This window comes from Plectropomus leopardus, chromosome 20 (genome assembly GCF_026936395.1).
Source record: "Plectropomus leopardus strain MGB_pleo_1.0 chromosome 20, ASM2693639v1, whole genome shotgun sequence".
Taxonomy (NCBI): Eukaryota; Metazoa; Chordata; class Actinopteri; order Perciformes; family Serranidae; genus Plectropomus; species Plectropomus leopardus.
Window position 1 is genome coordinate 3,377,528 of NC_142195.1, and position 20,594 is coordinate 3,398,121.

At 37.6% G+C, this 20,594-nt stretch overlaps 1 protein-coding gene across 2 annotated transcripts in view; it reads left to right on the forward strand.

Annotated features, from left to right (window-relative positions):
• The window catches only part of dcc (DCC netrin 1 receptor), a 352,843-nt gene that overhangs the window by 101,692 nt on the left and 230,557 nt on the right, over positions 1–20,594 (forward strand). For both annotated transcript variants that reach the window (XM_088070760.1, XM_088070761.1), the window contains one exon: positions 16,921–17,208. In XM_088070760.1, the coding sequence (XP_087926886.1) occupies positions 16,921–17,208 (288 nt within the window). The remainder of the gene's footprint in view (positions 1–16,920; positions 17,209–20,594) is intronic.

The window sequence follows — 20,594 nt, forward strand, 5'->3', positions numbered from 1 at the left end:
ATTGCACAGCACACACCAATAAAGCTAAGTCTCCAGGCTCTACTTGTGGACCAGGCAGCTGAGGTGAAAGAAACCGTAATACCTAGTGATGGAGGGAAAAGTCACAGGACTGTAAACAGCCGACTGCCAGCAGGCAGAAAGGGACCGTGGAAAATAAGGACATGTTTTTTCCCATCTACTTTGGTGAATTAAGGACTTGGTTTGACCAAACTGGAGCTGGTGATTGTTGGGACAGTGGACTCACTAACTCGATTATTAGTGAGAGTGGTAGGAGACATATTCAGAAATGACTGAGAAATATTACATACCGCCCAACCTTAAATTGAAGGCCAGTTTTGAGAGTAATTAAAGTAAGCAGAAGTGGTGCTGATGTTGTTAAATGTAAAGTTGATTCACTAACAAAGACTCCAGGGTATTGCAAGGACCAGTTGGTCCCTAAAGCTGTATTCAGCATTTTGAGCCATTTTGCTGTTTTTTTTTTTTTTTTCAGTTTTGCTGTGAACTACCTTTCTCTGAATGACCTCCTTACACCAAATAATAATGAAGGCCTGGACGTATTAGTTTGTTTGACACGAGTTCTTGGTTGTTCTTTTGGTATTGGTTGTGCTAGTCGATACAGACCCAGTTGTAAAATGGTGGTTGTTGTTGTTGTGTATGTGTAACATAATTTCTGTCTAACCAGTCATCATCAACAGCACCTGGAGCTTGTGTTTGAGCATCACAACATTATAAACCTTCATGTACTGCTGAGGTAATTCATCAATGAACAAGCTTGTTGCTATGACATCAACTGCCATTTCATTGGTCCGTTGTTCAGTGTAAATTTTGAGCTCGTATCCAAACCTGAGCTGAATTGAATGTGTTAAACAATTTAAACACACACATTCATACACATGCACACACACAACATTATTGAAAATAATTCACCCAGATCCCAGTATTACATTAAAATATGAATCAGTTCGGCCTGCATGCCATTCACAGACTTACACTCACACACACACACACACACACTCACACACACAAAAGCGACACACAGGGGGGCACACAACACATTACAAGGCAAAATGCTAATGAACAGCAGAGGCTTAAAAATTCAATTAGCGGTCTCACTGTGTGTGTGTGTGTGTGTGTGTGTGTGTGGGTGTGGGTGTGGGTGTGTGTGTGTGTGTTCAGATATGACTGTAAACTGGGAATTAATTAGAAACACTCAACATTCAGATAGATAGATAGAGAGAGAGCAAGAGAGAGAGGAGAGAAGAAATGGGGAAAATAAAGAGAGGCGGAGCCGAGTGAGCGAGATACTTCTGAAGAATGAGCAGAATAAAGAGGGATAGAAAGAGCCTACTACTAGGATGAGAGAAGGAGAGAAAGAAAAAAGAAAAAGAAATAATACACAGACTGAACACTGAGTACAAAGAAATGCAAATATAAGGGGGTGGAGAGGGTAATAGAGACAGTACTGAGGATAGAGAGAAAAACAATTTCAATATTAACATTGTTTCATTTCTATATAGCACTGGCACATTTGTTTCTTTATTTGACAATAAAGCCAAAAACAAAACAATTCAAGGCAAAAATGTTAAAACAAAATATGAAGTAACTTTTGGAAATTAAAAAAAAAAACCTATAACTAAATGCATTACAAATGTTTTGAGCAAATCACACCAATTCTTGTTGGTGAATTATGTTAATGCAGGTGATTTTTTTCCTAACAATACACATTGTTAAGGGGTCAGTTAAAGCTGAATTCTGTGGCCCCTCCTCAACCCAAACAACACATTGGCTGACCTGCTTTTCCCCCAGGGATTATAATAGCAGTTGACAGGGTAGCTAATACACAAGTATTTGGGAAATAGACTGCATTTATGAAGCACTTCACACTTTTCCTTTTTAATATGCTGTTCACACACAACAATGGCAGTGAACTCATACAAGGTGAGGACTGAACCATTGGAGAAATTTGGGATTCAGTGTTTTGCTCGAGGACACATGGACAATAGTACATGGGGATGGAACCACAGACGTAGGGATTAATTATTGACTGGCTGAGCCGCAAATGTAGTTGATTTGAAAATGTGATGATAGCTGAATCATCACTTAGGCTAAGGAGAGACAAAATTAGAGGGGATGCTGCTCGCGGTGTGAGTTCAGGTGTAGTTTCCAGCTTGGTTAGGTTGAAATAATAAACTGATATCTGATGTTTGATTCCTTCCGGCTCACAACAAGCAGAACAACATGTAAATCTGCAGAGGTGACAGCAAAGCCGTTACTTAGGAACTGTTCTGTAGCTGTGGCGCTTCCTGACATTTTCCACTTTCCACTCTATAGTTCCACTACATCTCAAACCGAAAATTGTTTTAGGAATTACTTTTGTACAATTCAAGTTGACATAAGAAAAAGAAGAAGAAAAAGAATTTCTTTTACAAAAAAGAGCTCAGCTTTTCTCAGCTTTTTGTCCAAAATGTTGTGTTTTTTTTTTTTTTTAATGAAAACTCACAAATTCAGATGTTGATAAAAAAGGAACGGAAGAAGCTAGAATTAAATGGCATTTTGTGTATGAAAGCTGAAGATCTGTTCTTTATCTTGATGCATTCATTGTTTATTCAAAACTCAAAATATTCTGGAGGTCTTGAAAGATTAGTAAATATGACCACAAATGCTGGCGCAGGCTGGCAACTCAATAAAAATACTCTGGTGGGGAAAGAGCAGCATTATCAAATTATATATATCATGATAAATATCGATATCGATCGATATGGGGAAAATTATCGTGATCATATTTTTTGCCATATCGCTTGGCCTACCCTGAAGTGATTGTGATGGTCAATGTGTCTGTCTGTTCTTTGTGCATTCTGGCTCACTCTAGAATCAACTGATTGTATAAAAAAATTGGTTGGTTATTATGAAAACACTGTATGAAGGCCAATGCTACAATTTCCACCAATGCGTTGAGACCCCTGGTGGTAGGGTTTGGTAAGTTTCCCAGTGGTAGTGAGCGAGGTGAATGCATTGGAGTGTACGTCTTGTCTCATTTGTGGTCTTATAAACAGAGAGAGATTTTGGCCAAAAATATTAAACAGGAAAAATTGTTAAACTTTGTTTCGTGTACATTGATGATAACCTAATGCAAAACAATTACTGCCTCAGATAAAGCTATTTTAACCAGTGACCGACAAAATACAATTCTGGAAAGTAGTAATATAGTTTCAAATGCAAGTATCTGACTATATCCAAAGACACAATACCAATACTGACAGTAAAGATCAATCATTATCAAAACACAGGACATTTTCTAGGCTCTCTATCATGGTGTTATGGTAGGGTATTTAGAAATCCTGAAGATATGTTTTTCAATACTGTCATAAATACAGGTATTCTAGTTTTTATTAAATTCACTGTATGTTGTGCACAGCCCGCACCATTAGAGCCCAGTCTCTAGTCTCTACTGGTGGAACAGGCAGCTGAGCTAGTGGTGGAGGGAGAAGTTAAAGGACTATAAACAGCTGGCGGCCAGTAGGCGGAAAGAGACTGTGGGCAATAATGGTATGTTTTTTTCCATCTAACTTGATCAATTAGGGATTTATTTTATTTATTTCGACCACACTAGAGCTGGTAATTGTTGGAGCAGTGGACTTACTAACTCGATTACTAACCAGATTACTAACTACCACTATTTGTTTCTGTCGAGTTTGAATGAGGTGTTTTGTGGTGAGTTCATGAGGCAAGTAAAAATTGATCTAGATAAATTGATTGATCTAGATAAAGTTGAATTCAAAAGGTGCACAATTGTATTCCTCTGTTTGAATAGGAAAATAGGTGTGAGAATATTACCTATCTCAACATTTTGTGGGTTTCTATTGTGTATTTATTAGTTTGAAAAGTTGAAATAAGTAGTGCACACACTGCTGGTGGGCTGTTTGCGGCGTACACTTATACCAACATAAATCGTATACCCGGTGAAAGGTTTGAAGGTATGAAATATTACATACCGCCAAAGCCTAACATTTTCTGAAAAGTAGTTTTGAACATACAAGGTGTCCACCTGACAGGGATGATTGCTCTTATAGGCCTTCTACATTTAGCTTCTCATCTCAAGCAAAGATGTCTTAACCTCACAGTGTTATCTCCCAACCACTTCAAACACAGACTATTATCTTTAAACTCTGAGCTTAAGTTCATAGCCATGGAGGCGGAGACAGAGCAGCCTTCAGTCCGTCCATCTCCAATTAGCCATGGACTCTCAGAGGATGTGGACAAATCCCAATTAAGGAGGAGCAGGGTTTGAACCACAAAAGCAGATAATAATCGTTCCCAAGGCGACGATTCAGAGCAGGAGCGTCCCCAAATCCCTCTGCTGCCCTCGCCTGTTTGCTGTGATTTGCATGTTATTATCCGTCCGAGTTATATTTTGGTCCGTTTGTCTAATGAGGAAGAAAACAGCAGGGAGACAAAAGCCGCCGTCCTTAAAGAAATCTAAGAAATCTGAGTTAGTGAGATTTTTGTTGAACATGGACGTAGCTGGTTTGAAGTCAGGAAGTTGAAGTGAAGACATATTGAGTTCGGGGTCAAACTCCCTCCTTTTTCTTCTTCTTGTCCCTTTCTCTTGCTGCTAATTTTCTTCCTCCTCCTCTCCTTTCCTCCTCCCATCCTTATGGTTTGACCCATTTCTCTTCTTCTCTGACTTTCCTTCATGCTGGGTTTCTTTTTTATTCTCTGTAATCACGATTTCTTCTCTGACTGAAGATCACTTCAAACTCTCTGCTCCACTTTGGATTCACGAGGCTACTCTGTTTTAGTAAATTCAAGCAACATGTTCTCAGATTGGCATCAAAGAAACATGATGCATCTGTGATTTATTAAATACCAAGAAGATCCTACAAATCCTACAGGTCCTGCTTCTTTGAACATTTTTTTGACCCACAGTAATTGTCTACTCATTAGCCTTAAGATGGTATAAAGGCAATCAGGAAAGATAATTCCACCTGCTTCCAGGTCAGTTTGCCTTATTTCCTGCATTTTATAAGCTTGGAGTACATCAGTAAAAGATGACTCAGATGAAATTAAAAAGACATCAATGATGAATTTGCTGTGATAAAAGCCCTATAATTATTGTTTTTTAAATGTTATTAGTTGTTTAGGGTCGAGGCTATCTACATGATTAACCCTTTAAAACTTGGGTCAACATCAGTTTTCTTGTGCTGGGTTCAGACTACCTGAGCAAATTGAAAAAAGGCAGTCAGCAACTTGGAAAGTCTGACAAATTGCAAAAACATCAGTAAAAAGTGACCAAAATGACCCGAAAAATTAGCTTAAAAAGAGAGGATCAACAGTACTAAATAACTCACTTATCAAATAAAATACTAGCCCTCAAGTTTGGACAGTGTTCCATTTGTCAACATGAGGGGGGGCAGGCTTTATGGTCTGTACTTCAGCCAGTCACCAGGGGGCGATCGAGATGTTTATGCTTGACTTCAGGGGAGCTGTAATCTTTATATACAATCTATGTATGGTTATTTAGAACTCATTTAATCCCTTTGAAATGTACGACATTGACATGAGATTGCCTGGTGTTTTCTGTACTGTAGAGTATCAAGTCAGATATATCTGACCTCAAAGAAAATTGCACAGTTGTAAGTACTACTTTGATGTTGATGTTGACAATAATTACAGTTCATAAGCTGTATAGTAACTTCCATATGACATCAGTAGATGAACTCCCTCGCGTTCGATCTCACATCTATTATTACTTAAATAGCAGGTTTTTAGCCTTGGGTATGTGAAAGGCATCTTGGACAGTTTTGCCGTTCTGACAAACTGCTGTTGCACGCAGTGGTCTTCCTTCATGTATTTGTACTGCAAAAGTTTAACTGTACATGTAGGTCCTAATAACCACATTAGGAAAAAAAACCATGTTTGCCAACATTATGAGGACTTACTCACTTACACTTGTGGATACAAACAGCAGGTGCCCACAATGGAAACTAGTTTTGTCAGGGTTCACAGTGACCCTAAATCTTGCAAATTGCCTTGATTTCTTTCAAAAACATGAAAAGAAGGCAATGAGCATGACCCAAAAAAATGGAAAGAAATTAGTGAAAAAAAAACCCTGATTAGTTTTTGAAAAAGGAAGAAAAAAGGAGGAAAGGAAGTCATAAAAGGAATATGACCTAAAAAATAATTAAAGATAATTTAAAAAATGTAATTATGATAATTATAAATACAGTTTTTCCTTAGATGTTTTAATTTATTTTTCTATAAACATTTTCTCTAGCTTTTTAAAAATAACATTTTAAATCTACTATATCATTGCAATTTGTGGAGCATTTCTCAACAAGTTGCTGATTTCACCAAGTTTTATACTTAATAAAACTTGTGAAAAGGCATCTGAGAGCAGCACAGAAAAGTGATGATGCTCCAGGTGTCAAATGGTTAAAACAATTTCCCAGGGTTTTAGAACTAGACCTGTGGCAGTCATAGTTAAGGGTTGAGCCTCCTGGAATGAGACCTACGTCATTACAGTGTCCTCATAAGTGACAAAAACAAGATGTGTTTTATGCGTGTGTATGTGTGTGTGTGCAGCTGCAGGCAACGGCGTGATCCACACAGGAACAGACAGCAGCAGAATTTATATAAGACACACAATCCAAATTCACATCACCGTTCCCGTTGCCTCTTATCTGTGTGATGTCACAGTGGCTCAAGTCCTCACCACCGCGGAAACGCAGAAACCTGCATCCAACAGTGGCTCGTCCCACGATTCAAGAGCCAAAGTGAAGTGTTTCTAATGTTAAAAAACAGAAAGATAAAGTTAGTGTTTGTGTCACAGTTAATGTTTGTGCGTGCCGTTTGTCTTTTGAGGTAAAAGAGAGGAAGCAGAAACTGATTCAAACCGGCAAGAAAACAAAATAACAAAAACATAAACTGCAAGGAAAGCCAGACACCAGGCTGCATTTGCTTTCCTGTCTCACCTCGGGATGAAAAGTCCTATGAATTAGGATTCATATGCTGACAGAAATTCAGGACTCTTGGGATTTGGAAACTTGTTCAAAACTTTATAACACAAAGCAAACTGCGGTGTTCTTTCTCTAAAATGTATTTTTAACCCTCAGGGCCCGCTTTAATACAACACTCATATCACGCTGTGCTTTTCATAATCAGGGTTGTTTTTTTTTTTTAAATAATGTATTAATGTTATTTTTTTACTTTCCCTGGGTTAATATTTTAACCATCAGTCCCAATTACAAATGTTAAATGATTATTACTTTTTCAGATTTTTAACACTTTCAATGCCAGGTTTTTGTCATGATGACACTGTGTTGAAACTAACAAAAAATGAATAATTTTCATTATACTATATGTTAAGTAGTTGTTTTTTTTTTTTTAATCACAGCCTGGGGTATGTTAACCTGATAGCAGTCCTATGTCCCGTCCTCGCAGCAACACTGATTGTGACAGTGCACCTAGTGGAAACAGTATGTATTTTCTCTATATGCCAAAAACAGTAAAAAATATTACATCATCAGGTGGAAAATAGTAAAAATTACAAATTCCAAAGCAAAAGCTCCAAAGGACACCCATAAATAATACAATGCATGTTTTTATGCAATTTTATAAAATATCAGTTTGAATGGGTTTCAATTGAACATTTTTTGCACTTAACAGTATGAATTTAACAATTTAGTTCCCACAGTGAATTTTACACTTTTTGTAGAAGCTGAGCTGGGAATTCCAAAACTAAACAAAAATATAAAATGTATGCCATATGCATGAACACAGCCGAAATGATTAAAAAATGAATGGAAATTGTTGAAAATTTGCCAAATAGTCCCTAAGGTTTAAAAATGTTAAGACACAGAAATGTCCTCTAAAGCATTGCCTTCTAGTAATTAAAGAAACAAAATGAGTGTGTTTGAGAAATGAAGTCACCATCTTAAAGATTTAGGGCTTGATCCAGAGCTTAGTGGTGATAAATGCCAACCATGAATCACAATGTTCCAGGACTGAATCTGGTTGGATCGTTCATTGCATCTCTTTCTCCCTAGTTTCCTGTCATCTCTCCATCTAATAAAGGCATGAAATGTCCCAACAAAGAGGTAATGTCCAAACGTTGTCCCAAGAAAATCAAGGGTAGAATTAATGCTGTTGGCAAGACTTTTGTTCTGCATCAGTGTTAATTTTGTAAGTTCCTACAGCCAAATTAGAGAATGAAACAGCTAAATGGCATGCACTGAGCACTGCAAGCCAATGTCTGTGCAGCTGGCCAAATATGGTTTATAATTGAGAGATATTCTGCTTTATATTTATACGAAGAAAAAATAGGTAGTACTGCACTGGGTGAAGAAACTTGGTTTTGGTAATGTAAAAAATCATGTACTTAATCTAGGTCAATCTACGTGGACAGCAGTTAACGTTAGTACCATATTACACTTTACATATGATCAAAAAATTATATTTAATATGTGAAATAATAAAAGTGTCTTACCTTTGACCAAAGATTAACATTTGCCTGCCATGTTTATGCCTTTATGATGTCAAGTCAGCAACTTGTGTTATAAAATATCAATGTCAGTAAACTTGCCTGGCATGCTTTATAGTTAGAAGTTTGCTTGCTTGCTGCAGCTAATAGATGCAGATACTAGCATGTGAAAATACTGAAAATAAATGATATCTACTAGGAACAAATAACCATATATAGAATTTCTTACAGTCAGTTGTTGGAACTGTCCATGCTTTGCGCCATTTCTGCTGCCCTGAAACTGTCACAAATGTCACAACTCAGCAACCAGGGTATCATTGAAAATTCCCAATTTCCCACTCATTATGACTTTGGAGGGCCGTTCATGTGCTCGTAACTCGTAAACATGGTAAATACAATGTAACTGAGGAACACTTGCCAGATTTAGGTTATTAATGCAGTGCATAATCAACTTATCAAGTGATATATTATTGCCCAGCAGTTTATAAAATGAATGAAATTAGCTCCACCTTTACTGAATTCAGCATTATCACTAATCATACCCCAGTAATATAATACACATTATTCTAAAATTGGCTTTTCTGCATAATGAGTACTTTTACTTTTGGTACTTTGAGCATATTTTGATGCCAATAGTTAAGACTTTGAGAGCAGGACTTTTGCTTGTAACAGATTATTGTTGTTACTTTTACTAGAGCAGCCTAAAAGATCGGAATACTTATATCAACGCTGCCTGCAGGATTACTTAAAAACAATCACTGTTGGTTGTGGATGGAAATGAACCTTGTGTGTGTAACGTGTCACTATAAGCCTGTCAGTGTGACGATGGGTGACACAGCAGCACCCAGTACAGTGGTGATTTTACACAACAGCCTCTGGTTTAATTATTAACATGTCGTGCAGCCCTGCGTGAGTCCAGCACTCACACTGTGATCCAGCTGCTGGGTGAGCGGCATGCTGCAGCACGCTGGGCAGCAGCACGCCACCCTAGTTCCCCCTGGGGTCCAACCCGGACAGGCTAGGCCCGATAGTGGGATTTTTTTAAAGACGAGAGATAAATATTTTATAAATGTGATGACATTTGGTAATGGTTTATTTCAACCATTTACATTTTGACTCTTAGGAACCTTTTGGCACATTTTACATTTTCATTCTTCATTTTTTGATAATTCAATTTTTGATCCTGCAGCCATCAAAGCATAAAAACATGCATTGTGTTGTATCTAGGTGTTATTCAGGGCTATTTTTTTTCTTTTTTTCCACCTCATAACATGTAATTTTTTACCATATTTGGCATATGAGGACAACGCATGCACTGTCACAATCAGTGTTGCTGTAAATCATTGACATATCCCAGGCTATGGTAAAATAAATTATAATCTACTTTGCATGTAGTTTATTTTAAAATGAATATATAAATAAATTGTCTAACGTCATAGTGGTATCATGACAAAAGCCTGTCATTTAAATGGTTAAAATTCTGAAAATTAATTTTATACTTTATATTTATGAAAAAAAATGTAAAACTTAAATAAAAGTACAAAATAATATCAATGTAGAACATTCTTTAAAGCTTGATTTGGAAAAGTGCATATTGTGCACGGAGCAATATGAGTGTGTATAATATTAAAGTGGGCCCTAAGGGTTAATACTCCATTATTATAATAGAGATGGAGTAACCTTTTTCCTGCCTCTGTGGACCAGCCTCCTCTGTTTGTGACTATACTTGGGTGACCAAACTAGTTTACCCTCTGGATGTTAATAAATTGATGTAATCATAATCAACATGCTGGAAAAATGTCATGCCACCTGCCGGGAGAGGTGACTTCCTGGAGTCTTGTCGTCTTCACTGCACAGAATTACAGTTTTGACTCTACTGATGATGTGCTCTTTGGTGGAGAAGTGACACCATATACAAGGACTAATGGCGAACATCAATTGTCTTGTGTAAATTCCACAGAGTCAGTCAACCCTGCGTCACAGCCACAGCACAGCCTCCGGAGCCAATTGCACATGTTCCAGATAATGCTCCTGCCACTGTACATGAAATGGACAGAAAGTAGATTTTTTTTTTAAAACAAAAATACAGTTAAAATCTCCTACATATCTATTTTGTTCATATAAAATTCATCTGTTATTAAGATGAATATGTTTTTAACTAAAACAGAGCCACAACTCTTTTTTTATACTGATTTGTATGATTATCAAGATGTTTTTTGACTGAAAAATGACAAAAATTTCTTTGAAGTACTTAGGTCATGGTTTGACTGCAGGCTATAACAAAACAAAGTGGGTAAAACATCAATAAATGTCATTTAAACAGACAAAAAAGGAAAACATTTATATATGTATATAAAGCTCAGGCATGGTAGAATCACAAAAATCAAGGAAAAATTACCACAGAATCAGGGGAAAATGACAATATAAACACAATCCCCACTTCTAAAGCACTCCTGGACGGTCCTTGTCAGATATAGAGTCGTGTTGAGGATGGAGCACAACAGTGGTGCAGATGTAATGCCGTTGACATCCTGCTGGTGGAATCAAGGCGTTAAGAGTCAAGAGTTACGAGTTTTTGCGTCTTATTGATTCTGCACCCAGCCAGCTGTCACTCACAGCTCTGTGGTCCGCAGCTGCAGCTTAAGTTTGGGTGCACCTTGCACCTGTTAGCCTTTTCTGACCTGACACTGAAATGCTTTGAAATGGCAAAGGAAACATATGATTATGTCTACTTTTCAAAATAAGATGTAAAAATATATTATTGGATTAAATTCACAGGGGGTATAGAACATGTTTTTGTGACAGAAATCTCAATAAGTAAAAACAAAGGGAAATAATTAAATTATTGAAAATAGTGGAAAAAATAGTGCAAAGTTGTTTTACAATAAATTCATTGATATTCATTAAATTTTGAATATGTCCTTATTGAATTGTTGAAAATGTATTCCTCCACCACACAATTAGTCACTTTTCAGATGAAAAAAAAAATGGAATTCAGACAAATTAGAATAGAAAACACAGAATTTGGGAAGAAGTACAACAGGATCTGGAAAAAAAAATAGAATTGATTTCACAGGACCCTGTAAATACTGTCATGAGGTTCAAAAGGCAAGAATAAGAATATTTCACATATTCCATGTAAATATTCATATTTAATCATGTAAGCCAGTTTAAACTCAGCTATACAATCACAGAACATTATCACACAGAAGAAAATAAGCTACTCTTTATTGAATTCCTGACATTCCTGCAGAGTCGAGTTAATCTGCCCAGAGGCCCTGGCAGCCATGTTGGAATTAAAATACAACGGTGCATCAGCTCAACTGATAGAATACACAGAGTGAGGCTGGCATCAGTGGGGTCATGTGTTTATGTGGCTACAGGCTGCTGCTTGTTGAAGTGAATCTGTTCAGACAGGAAGCGGCGTGTGTCCTAAACACAGCGGGCTGGACACTGCCTGTCCACACTGTCCCTGTCTCTCCGTCTTTCTGTCTGACTTTCATCTGTCCTCCTGCTGCTCAGAGTCGAACTCACAACTCCACCCGCTGTGCCTCACTTCACTCCTGCTCCATTTTTGTCTAAAGAATTCTCCTCTTGTCGACCTGAAAAACCTTTGCTGTCAGCTCACCTCTTCTTCCTCATCCCTGCTGTTAATGTGTCTTTTGATTCTGGCTCAGAAATACTATTGGTATACTAACTGAAAGTAGTTTCTGTAGGTGTATAACTCGCTTGTTAAGCACTGATTGTTGTGACAGCAGCAGTACAGTAGTAATGATACAAGTAGTTGTAGAAAACACCAGTTTGGTTTAGTACAGTTCAGTTCTAAACTGCTCTGGTTTGAGTGTAGTTTAGTTGTGTTAAATTAAGCAATATTACACGAGACGATGTGCTTTAACGTCATGTGAGCACGACAGTGATGTGGTCTGTAAGCATCTGTAAGCATCACATGACGTTAAAGCACACCCTTTGTGTAATATTGCCATCATAAAACTACTACCAAAATAACAACTATACAAAATAAAAAATGTATAACCAAAATGTATTCATATTTTGGGGCAATTAACTTTAAAAATACAAAGCTTTTTGCGACTGTTATCTTCGTTTCTGTTGAAAAACGTGCAGTCTGACTTATAACTGGAAAACAATCAGTTACATCAGTAGAATCCTATATTTAATGAAACCTAGACCTGCAGGCACATTTTCTAGATCGTGGGGTTTCCCAAACTAAATAAATGCACCAGATATAAACACAGAAATGCTCAGCTTGCTCAGTCTTGTTACAACTAATATATCATTTTTCTATGTACAGATTTAACTACTACATATGCAAAACTTTACCTGTATTTTTAAGCTAGTAGCTGTGTGTCACTGCACAGCTGATGAAGGATGCCAAACATTTCCAATAACTCAAGAGCAAGGTAAAGTCCAAAAGTCAAAATTAATGGAAAACAGAAAGATTATTACCCAAATTCACAACATGTTGTTATCTAACGAAATATTCTGCTTCATTCTGCTTCTTGATGGTGTAGAAGCCTTTCAAAAATAACATTTTCATGGCAGTTCCAATCACTTAGCCTATATTTCCCATCATGCCTTGTGCTAGAATTAGTGGTTTTTAGTTTGCAGTAAAGTTTGCTGTTTTATTTTCCAAAATGGAAATGTCACTTTGTTGTCAGTGTTTATAATGTGTCTGTTCAGAAAATGGTGGTTTATACTGAATCTTTGTGTTAACCCCTAAGCTGTTTTTACCTAGTTTTGGTTCCTCTGGACTTTTTGTGTAATAATGCACTTAAAACCTCTCAAGGCACAATGAAGTTATTTACATATTTTTTGGGACAACCTGGGCTAACAAAATATTTAGGCTGCAGTGATGTCACATTGTACAGATCTTGAGTGATAAATCACCCAAAAGTATTATGTACAAGCTTTTTTGCTGTAGAAAACCTTTCTCCTAAGTGTTGGGAATCAGAAAGTGAAAAATATAAACATTAAAACTATTATAGTTTAAAAAAATGGAAAAACTTTTCCAAAAAAAGTCCCATCATTTTTTGTTTTGCAGTTGTTTGTGTATCCCATTATCTGTTACATTCTGCAAAGCAGCTCCTCTCTGTGATGCTGCAGAGGGCCACATCACACTCCTGACCCCTCAGAGAGGGCCCTGATTCTCCTGCCTGCTCTGCCTTTAGTCAACACAGGGTTAACATCCATATGAGGCCCTGCTGCTTTTTACACTGTCTCCTGATTTACCCTTGTCTCATAATAACAACAACAACAACAACAACAACAACAACAACAACAACAATAACAATAATAATAATAATAATAATAATACCAATAACAATAATAACAATAATAATAATAATAATAATATAATAATAATAATAATAATAACAATAATAATAATAATAATAATAATAATAATAATAATAATAATAATAATAATAATAATAATAATATATTATTATTATTATTATTATTATTTTGGGGCTACCAGCATTTATTCTGATGCAGGAGGCGCTGCCAATAACACAGAGCGATAGATACAGCAGGATTAGGCCAATCACAGTGCAGTTTGCTTCAGATGATGTGAGGCAGTGAAAGCGGATACAAAGAGTTGGTCAGTCTTCCAATTGGACGACAAGACCAAAACAAACCTCTGACCGCTCCAAAGGAACTATGGGAAACCAATATGGCGTGTAGCATCGATGCTAATATACTTTTATCACAGAAATATGATTAAAATATGGACGGAAGACACTCAATATCGGATCTATCATCACGGATTTATTGAACAACGTCCCGTAAAAACACCCGATTTCTAGTGCAGAAAAGAGAGGCTTCTAAAAGAGCTACGATGCATCGGCGAGATCTCCGTGAAAGGCACAGCCGGGAGCTAAACACCGCCGAAGAAAGTAAGACGATCCGACCTACGGTCGCAGTTAGGACACTTTACATAAAGTGCAACACATTGTAGTCTCCGGCGACTACGCCGGGCTCGGGAGTTGTCTGTTAATTTTCATTTGGTCAGCTGCATGAACATGATTCAGCATGGGCACACAAGTCATGCATGGAAGCTGACTTACTTCATTTCACACAACTGAGGAATAAATTTACCTCTCTCCTCAGAAAATCAAAAATCTGTCTATGACTTCAGAAAGTCTAAACATCCAAAGAAATTTTGGAAGACCATTAATTTGTTGTTTGCTTGCTGTAACTCCATTAACTTTCCACCTAGTATTCTTATAGACGGTCTCAGGGTAACTGACAAGACTGAAATGTTAAACCATTTCAATTATCTTATTATTTCGTCTGTTTTTTAACGTTTTTTCGTCTGTTTCTTGTTTCTTGTTGTTTAACTCTGTAAATACCCCTAGAGTTTCCCAAATCTTCAACAGTGTTGCTGGCATTGATCAGGTTTTTAATTTCTCCCCCTTCTCCAATACAGAGGTCATCAGGGATCTCAAAGAACTGAATCATAAAATACCCACTGGCACGGATAATTTAGAGCCTCTGTTTTTAAAATTGGCAGCGGAACCCTCTGCGTAACAATTTTAATCTCACTTTGTCAACAAATACTATCCTCAAGGACTGGAAAACTGCCTTTGTTTCTTTGTTACAGACCAATCTCTAAACTCTCTATCCTGGCAAAGGTGCTTGAATCTTTGGTCTGTAGCCAAGTAAAAGAATACCTTGCAACCAATTCTGTACTGTTGATATTGCAGTCTGGTTTCCATAATCAACATAGTACGATTACTGCTGCAGTGAATGTGTTAAATGACATAACTCGAGGCTTTTGACAAAAAACAGTGTTGTCTTTCTCTTTTTATTGATATGTCTAAGTTCCTTGATACTGTGGACCACAACGCTTTACTTGGACAGCTTAAAGCTACTGTTTTTTCCACAAATGCAGTTGGGTGGTTTGCCAACTACCTGACTGACAAAACCCAGGCAATTCAGCTTGAGGGTGTTACCTCAGGAGTGCTGTAGGTCTTTAAAGGGGTTCCACAAGATTCAGTCCTTGGCCAATTATTATTTACTTTATATTGTATAAAAACTGTCTCCGCGAGAGTATTCCAAACTCATCTTTCCATTTCTATGCTGACGATATTGTCATTTATTGTTTTGCACCTACTCCTGCAAAAGCGTTCGAGTATCTTCAGCGTGCATTTGACAGAGTACAAAAACAACTATGTGAATTGCAGCTTGTTCTGAACACAGACAAAACAAAACTTGTGTTTTTTACCACCTCGATAGTATTCAGATCTGTTTTGTCTGAGAAAATTGTTGCTGGAAACAGTCAACAAACTGAGTTGGTATAACCAACTCATGACTCATGACAGAGTAACATTTTCAGTGATGAGGAAGGTGTGCTGCATGCATATTTGAGCACATTCCAAATGTCTTGTGGACCAATCAGATTGCTTGGTCTGCACTACTTGTACGATTGAACTTCCTGTTCTTGCTGTGGATCCACTGAGCATCTGCTTCGTGTTTATTTTGTACACTTTCCCTTTGTTTTCCCCTGTTACAGCCAACACAGTGAAAATGAAAAATGACTCAGCACAGAGAACAGGAAGCGTTAGACAAGAAGTCCAAGAAACAATCCATAAAATATGTATATTTACACTGAGTGAATTACAATGGCAACAGCCAATACTGGAGGGATTATCTTTTGTCTGTGTGTCCATCCATCTTATTCTTTTAAATGTGATACCTTAAGAATGCCTTGAGAACACTGAACTCAAATTAGGCACAAACGTCCACTTTGAGTCAACAGTAAACTGTTTAGAATTTAGGAGTTAAAGGTCAAGGTAACTGTGACTGCGTCCATTGCATTCTCTTGAAATAATATGTCAACCTTGAGGGAATTTCCTCAAATTTGGCAGAAATGTCCAATTCAAGTCAAGGATGAACTGATTAGAATTTGGTGGTCAATTTATAATGATCCTGTCTGTCACATTCTTGTGAAAACAATATCCTAAGAACACCCTGAGATAATTTCTTCAAATTTGGCACAAACATCCCCTTTGAGTCAAGTATGAACACACTGGAACTTTGTTAGTCAAAGGTCAAGGTAATTGTAACCCCGTCTGTTGCATTCTCTTGAACACAATATCTCAAGAACACCCTGAGGGTATTTCCTCAGATTTGACACAAACGTCCACTTTGATTCAACAGTGAGGTGATTAGAATTTAGGAGTCAAAGGTCAAGGTAACAGTGACCCCTTCCATTGCATTCTCTTGAAATTATATGACGGAATGACCTTGAGTAAATTTCCTCAAATTTTGCACAAATGTCCACTTCAAGTCAAGGATGAACTGATTAGAATTTGGTAGTCAAAGGTAAAGTTAAATGTGATTCTGTCCATCACATTAAACATTAAAGTAAAACCTACCAAATATTACTCATATTACTAATGTTACTTCTGTCCTTCCTCCAGGTCCGCTTAAGGTGGTTGTCCCCACTGAGTCTGTCTCTTCGTACCTCGGTGACACTGCCCTGCTGCGTTGTGAGGTCTCAGGCGACCCAACGCCAGTCATCCGCTGGCAGAAGAACCGGGAGGACCTGCCACTGACCTATGACACCGACTCTCGCCTAGCAGTGCTACCATCTGGCTCGTTGCAGGTCAGCCGTGTCCAGCCACCAGATTCAGCCACATACCGCTGTCTGGCCGACAACCCTGGCAGCACTAGGACGGGGACGGACGCAGAGCTTCGAGTGCTCCCAGGTAACTGATCCAACAGTGTAACACATGGCAGCTTGATTTACTGATCCTTTAGGCCAGCGGTGGAATGTTAATAACTTGAGTGCAAATTTAAGGTGCAGGGGACATTTTTTACATTCAGTACTTTTACGTTTAATACTTCAAAAGTATTTCCCCATTATACTGATTTTACTTTTACTTAATCCCAGCCAACATTTGTATGTGGGCCCCTTATATATATATATATATATATATATATATATATATATATATATATATATATATATATATATATATATTTACAGGATTGTCCACGCGTTCCCTGCCAATTGTCCACATGGCTAGGTTTACCTAAAAGAGACCAACATGGATTATGCTAGAGCCCCTTGGGTACCCAGTGTATTTGCTCAAAATGGGCATCTTGGGGCTTCCGAGTAACCCACCAATGTAGGTAATTGGAATGGGGCCATTGTGGAACCTGTAGTCAGTCCTATATAGGGACCAGTTTTTAGCCTCCTGTGGACAATTGTTGCGAATTAGCACATGTGCTAAAACACTCACACAACACATCTTGTATTGCGATGTCCACATCAAATAAACAGAAATAATAATAATACCCACATGGGCCCCACACACACAAATATTGGCTGGGTAGTAATTTTTTCAGTGCAGGACTTTAACTTTTATCAGAGTATTTTTACTGTGTGACAAAGGTGAGGCTAATCTTACGTCATGTAAAAGATCTAAATACTCACTTGACCACCTCACACGTCCAATCAATTAATTAAGAGTCTGGCTATCCTCAGGAGCTACGGAGCGTAAAATTGTTTAATTTATCTGGTTTCAGTGGAGAGTTTTAGTCTCATATAGTGGTGTCGATGTAGTTTTCGAGTCATTTCTTGAGAATTTTGAAATATTATTTGTGTTATCAACCTCCAAAAGCTGATTTAGATTGCCAGTCTTGTTACGGTGAAGTACTGCAGCAGCACTTTTACTTAATGGCGGCTTCTACTTTTCCTGCAGTCATCATTTTGTCAGGTAGTAATTTTTGTTCATTTCCTCCCAGTGCTAGATGTCTCATTTTAAAATGAAATGTGATGTAATGAATATACGGAGTGTAAGATGTGATTTTAATAATGTGTCTGAGAGGAAGCGGCTTCTCATCAGTCTGCAGGGAGTCTGTCAGCCGCCGATGTTTCATACACTCCACGCCGTCCAATTATACGAGTCCATACCCTGTCCACTTCATCACTCAGATAACAGCTCAGGTTAGCTCCCTCTCTCTGGTTAAACACTACTTTGACTCGAGCTCATGAAGTGTTCCTGAGCTCCATCCCAGCAGGGGCTCCCTGGAGCCGAAGCACCGACCTTCACAAGGATAATCACATGTACTTTGCATTACAAACTCCGCTCACACACAGCTGCCAATACTTCAGGCTTGGGACAGCTGAAAGGCAAAGTTTAGGAGAAAAGCTCAATGGGACAAACAAGTCTTATTGATTACCTAAAAACTCACCTGGCAATTAAATACTGTAAAAGTCAAAATACAATGAATATAAAATAAGTCACAGTAAAAAATATTAAATAATGCAGTATATATTAAATGCATCCACTAAGGAAGATAGGCCATTCATTTTATTTTAAGCACATAAAACTGATCATTAGTCAAGATAATATTGCAATCACAATGCTAATTTCTGTTAGCGTGTATGATAATTCCCATGGTTGTAGCAGTTGGAATCAGAATAAAAAAAAATAATAATCAGAAAACGTAATTGTCTGTTGTGACAGAAAAACATCTTATGTAGAAAGCAAAACAAACTCACATGCAGCATGTGTTCCCCCCAAAAAACAGAATAAATACCTAATGCAATAATTTAGACAGAATAAAAATAACAATATACTACTGCTCTATTGCTTTATTACTCAGTACAGTAGTTCCCAACAGGTTTGTTCATGGGCTTCAGATTCCTCCTTCTCATTTTTAAGGTCCACACATTATAAATTAGCACATATCACATTGTTTTTCACAAAATGTATTAAAACATGTCAGCTTCAAACACAAAGAAATAAAACATATTGCAAGAATAACAGATGTGGCACTTCAAAATAAAAGCTATGTGATGGAAATGTATTGTCACCAGCAATGTGCAATGTGAATTGTTGGAAAAAATGATGAAAATATGTACATACAAAAAACAGAAGAAAAACAAAACTGTTCAAACTATGAAGAGTAAACTTATGTCAAAAGAAAAAACAAAGAAACAAAAAATCATTTGGGTTTTCATACAGGACAAGCCACAGTTAATTGAAATTGATCAACCAATATATGTAGTCTTTACATACAAAAACATTTCTGCGCACATCAGCGCATCACATCTATCCTGACACAGAATATCACGACTGAGGGCCCTTAAAAGAGCGTTCCCATCATCCCAACAAAAAGCACCCCTTTGTGTTGCTTACATTTGGTACATTCTGGGTTCCCCTGCCCAACAAAAGCCTTTGGACTCTCCCACCTCTGCTTAGGCAGCAGGACCAGGAACCTTTGCATGCAGGTGACACCACAGGGATGAAACCACACAAACAGCTGGTAACACTGAATCGTTCATTAAGGACTTTGAGAGTTAATCTGTGTGTTTCTTGATGGTTTACTCTTATAATGATGATTTGGTAACTGTTGACATGCATAGCAGAGCATGCTGAGAGGAACTGTTAGCTAACACTAGATTACCATGTTGACTCTCCTGCTTATGTTGAAGCTAAAGCTAATGCTTTGCTAGTGGCTATCAATGATACTTAAAACTGGCAAAGTGATGCAACAATGATGTTGGCATAGTACAACGCAAAAGTGTGGCTCACCTTTGTGTTAAAGCTGTGTGTAACCTATTAATCAAAAGGCATGGGGCAACGCTGTGACACTGCCAAATTCTTCTAAAAATTGTTAGTAAGTCAAATTTCTCAAAGCCAGACTAACAGACCTAGATAACGCAGTTAGGGGTCGATATACTCTTTCATGTACACGCCTCAACCGGACCAAAACTGGCCTAGATGTTCTGCGTATGCTCCATAGTCCCCATGCTGGGCTTTAAACAAGAAGTTGAACGGCATAAATTTGTGGAAAAGAGGGGGGGAAAATAAGAAAAAAAGAAGGGAAGAAAGCAAAAAATGAAAGTTACCAAGTAAATCATACAGTCCATACAAAATGTACAATGCTCAAAAGCTAGCCATGTTGTCACTGTTCAACATCAAATGGCCTAATCGAGCAATAACCATAACTTGAGGTCACTGTTTATGTAAAATGTAGGTATATTGCTAGGCACAATTCAGTAGTTGCTGGATATTGGTCAGGACATGTCCCACCACTACTTTAATTCTCTGCCCTTGAGCAAGGCTATAGATTTGTTGGA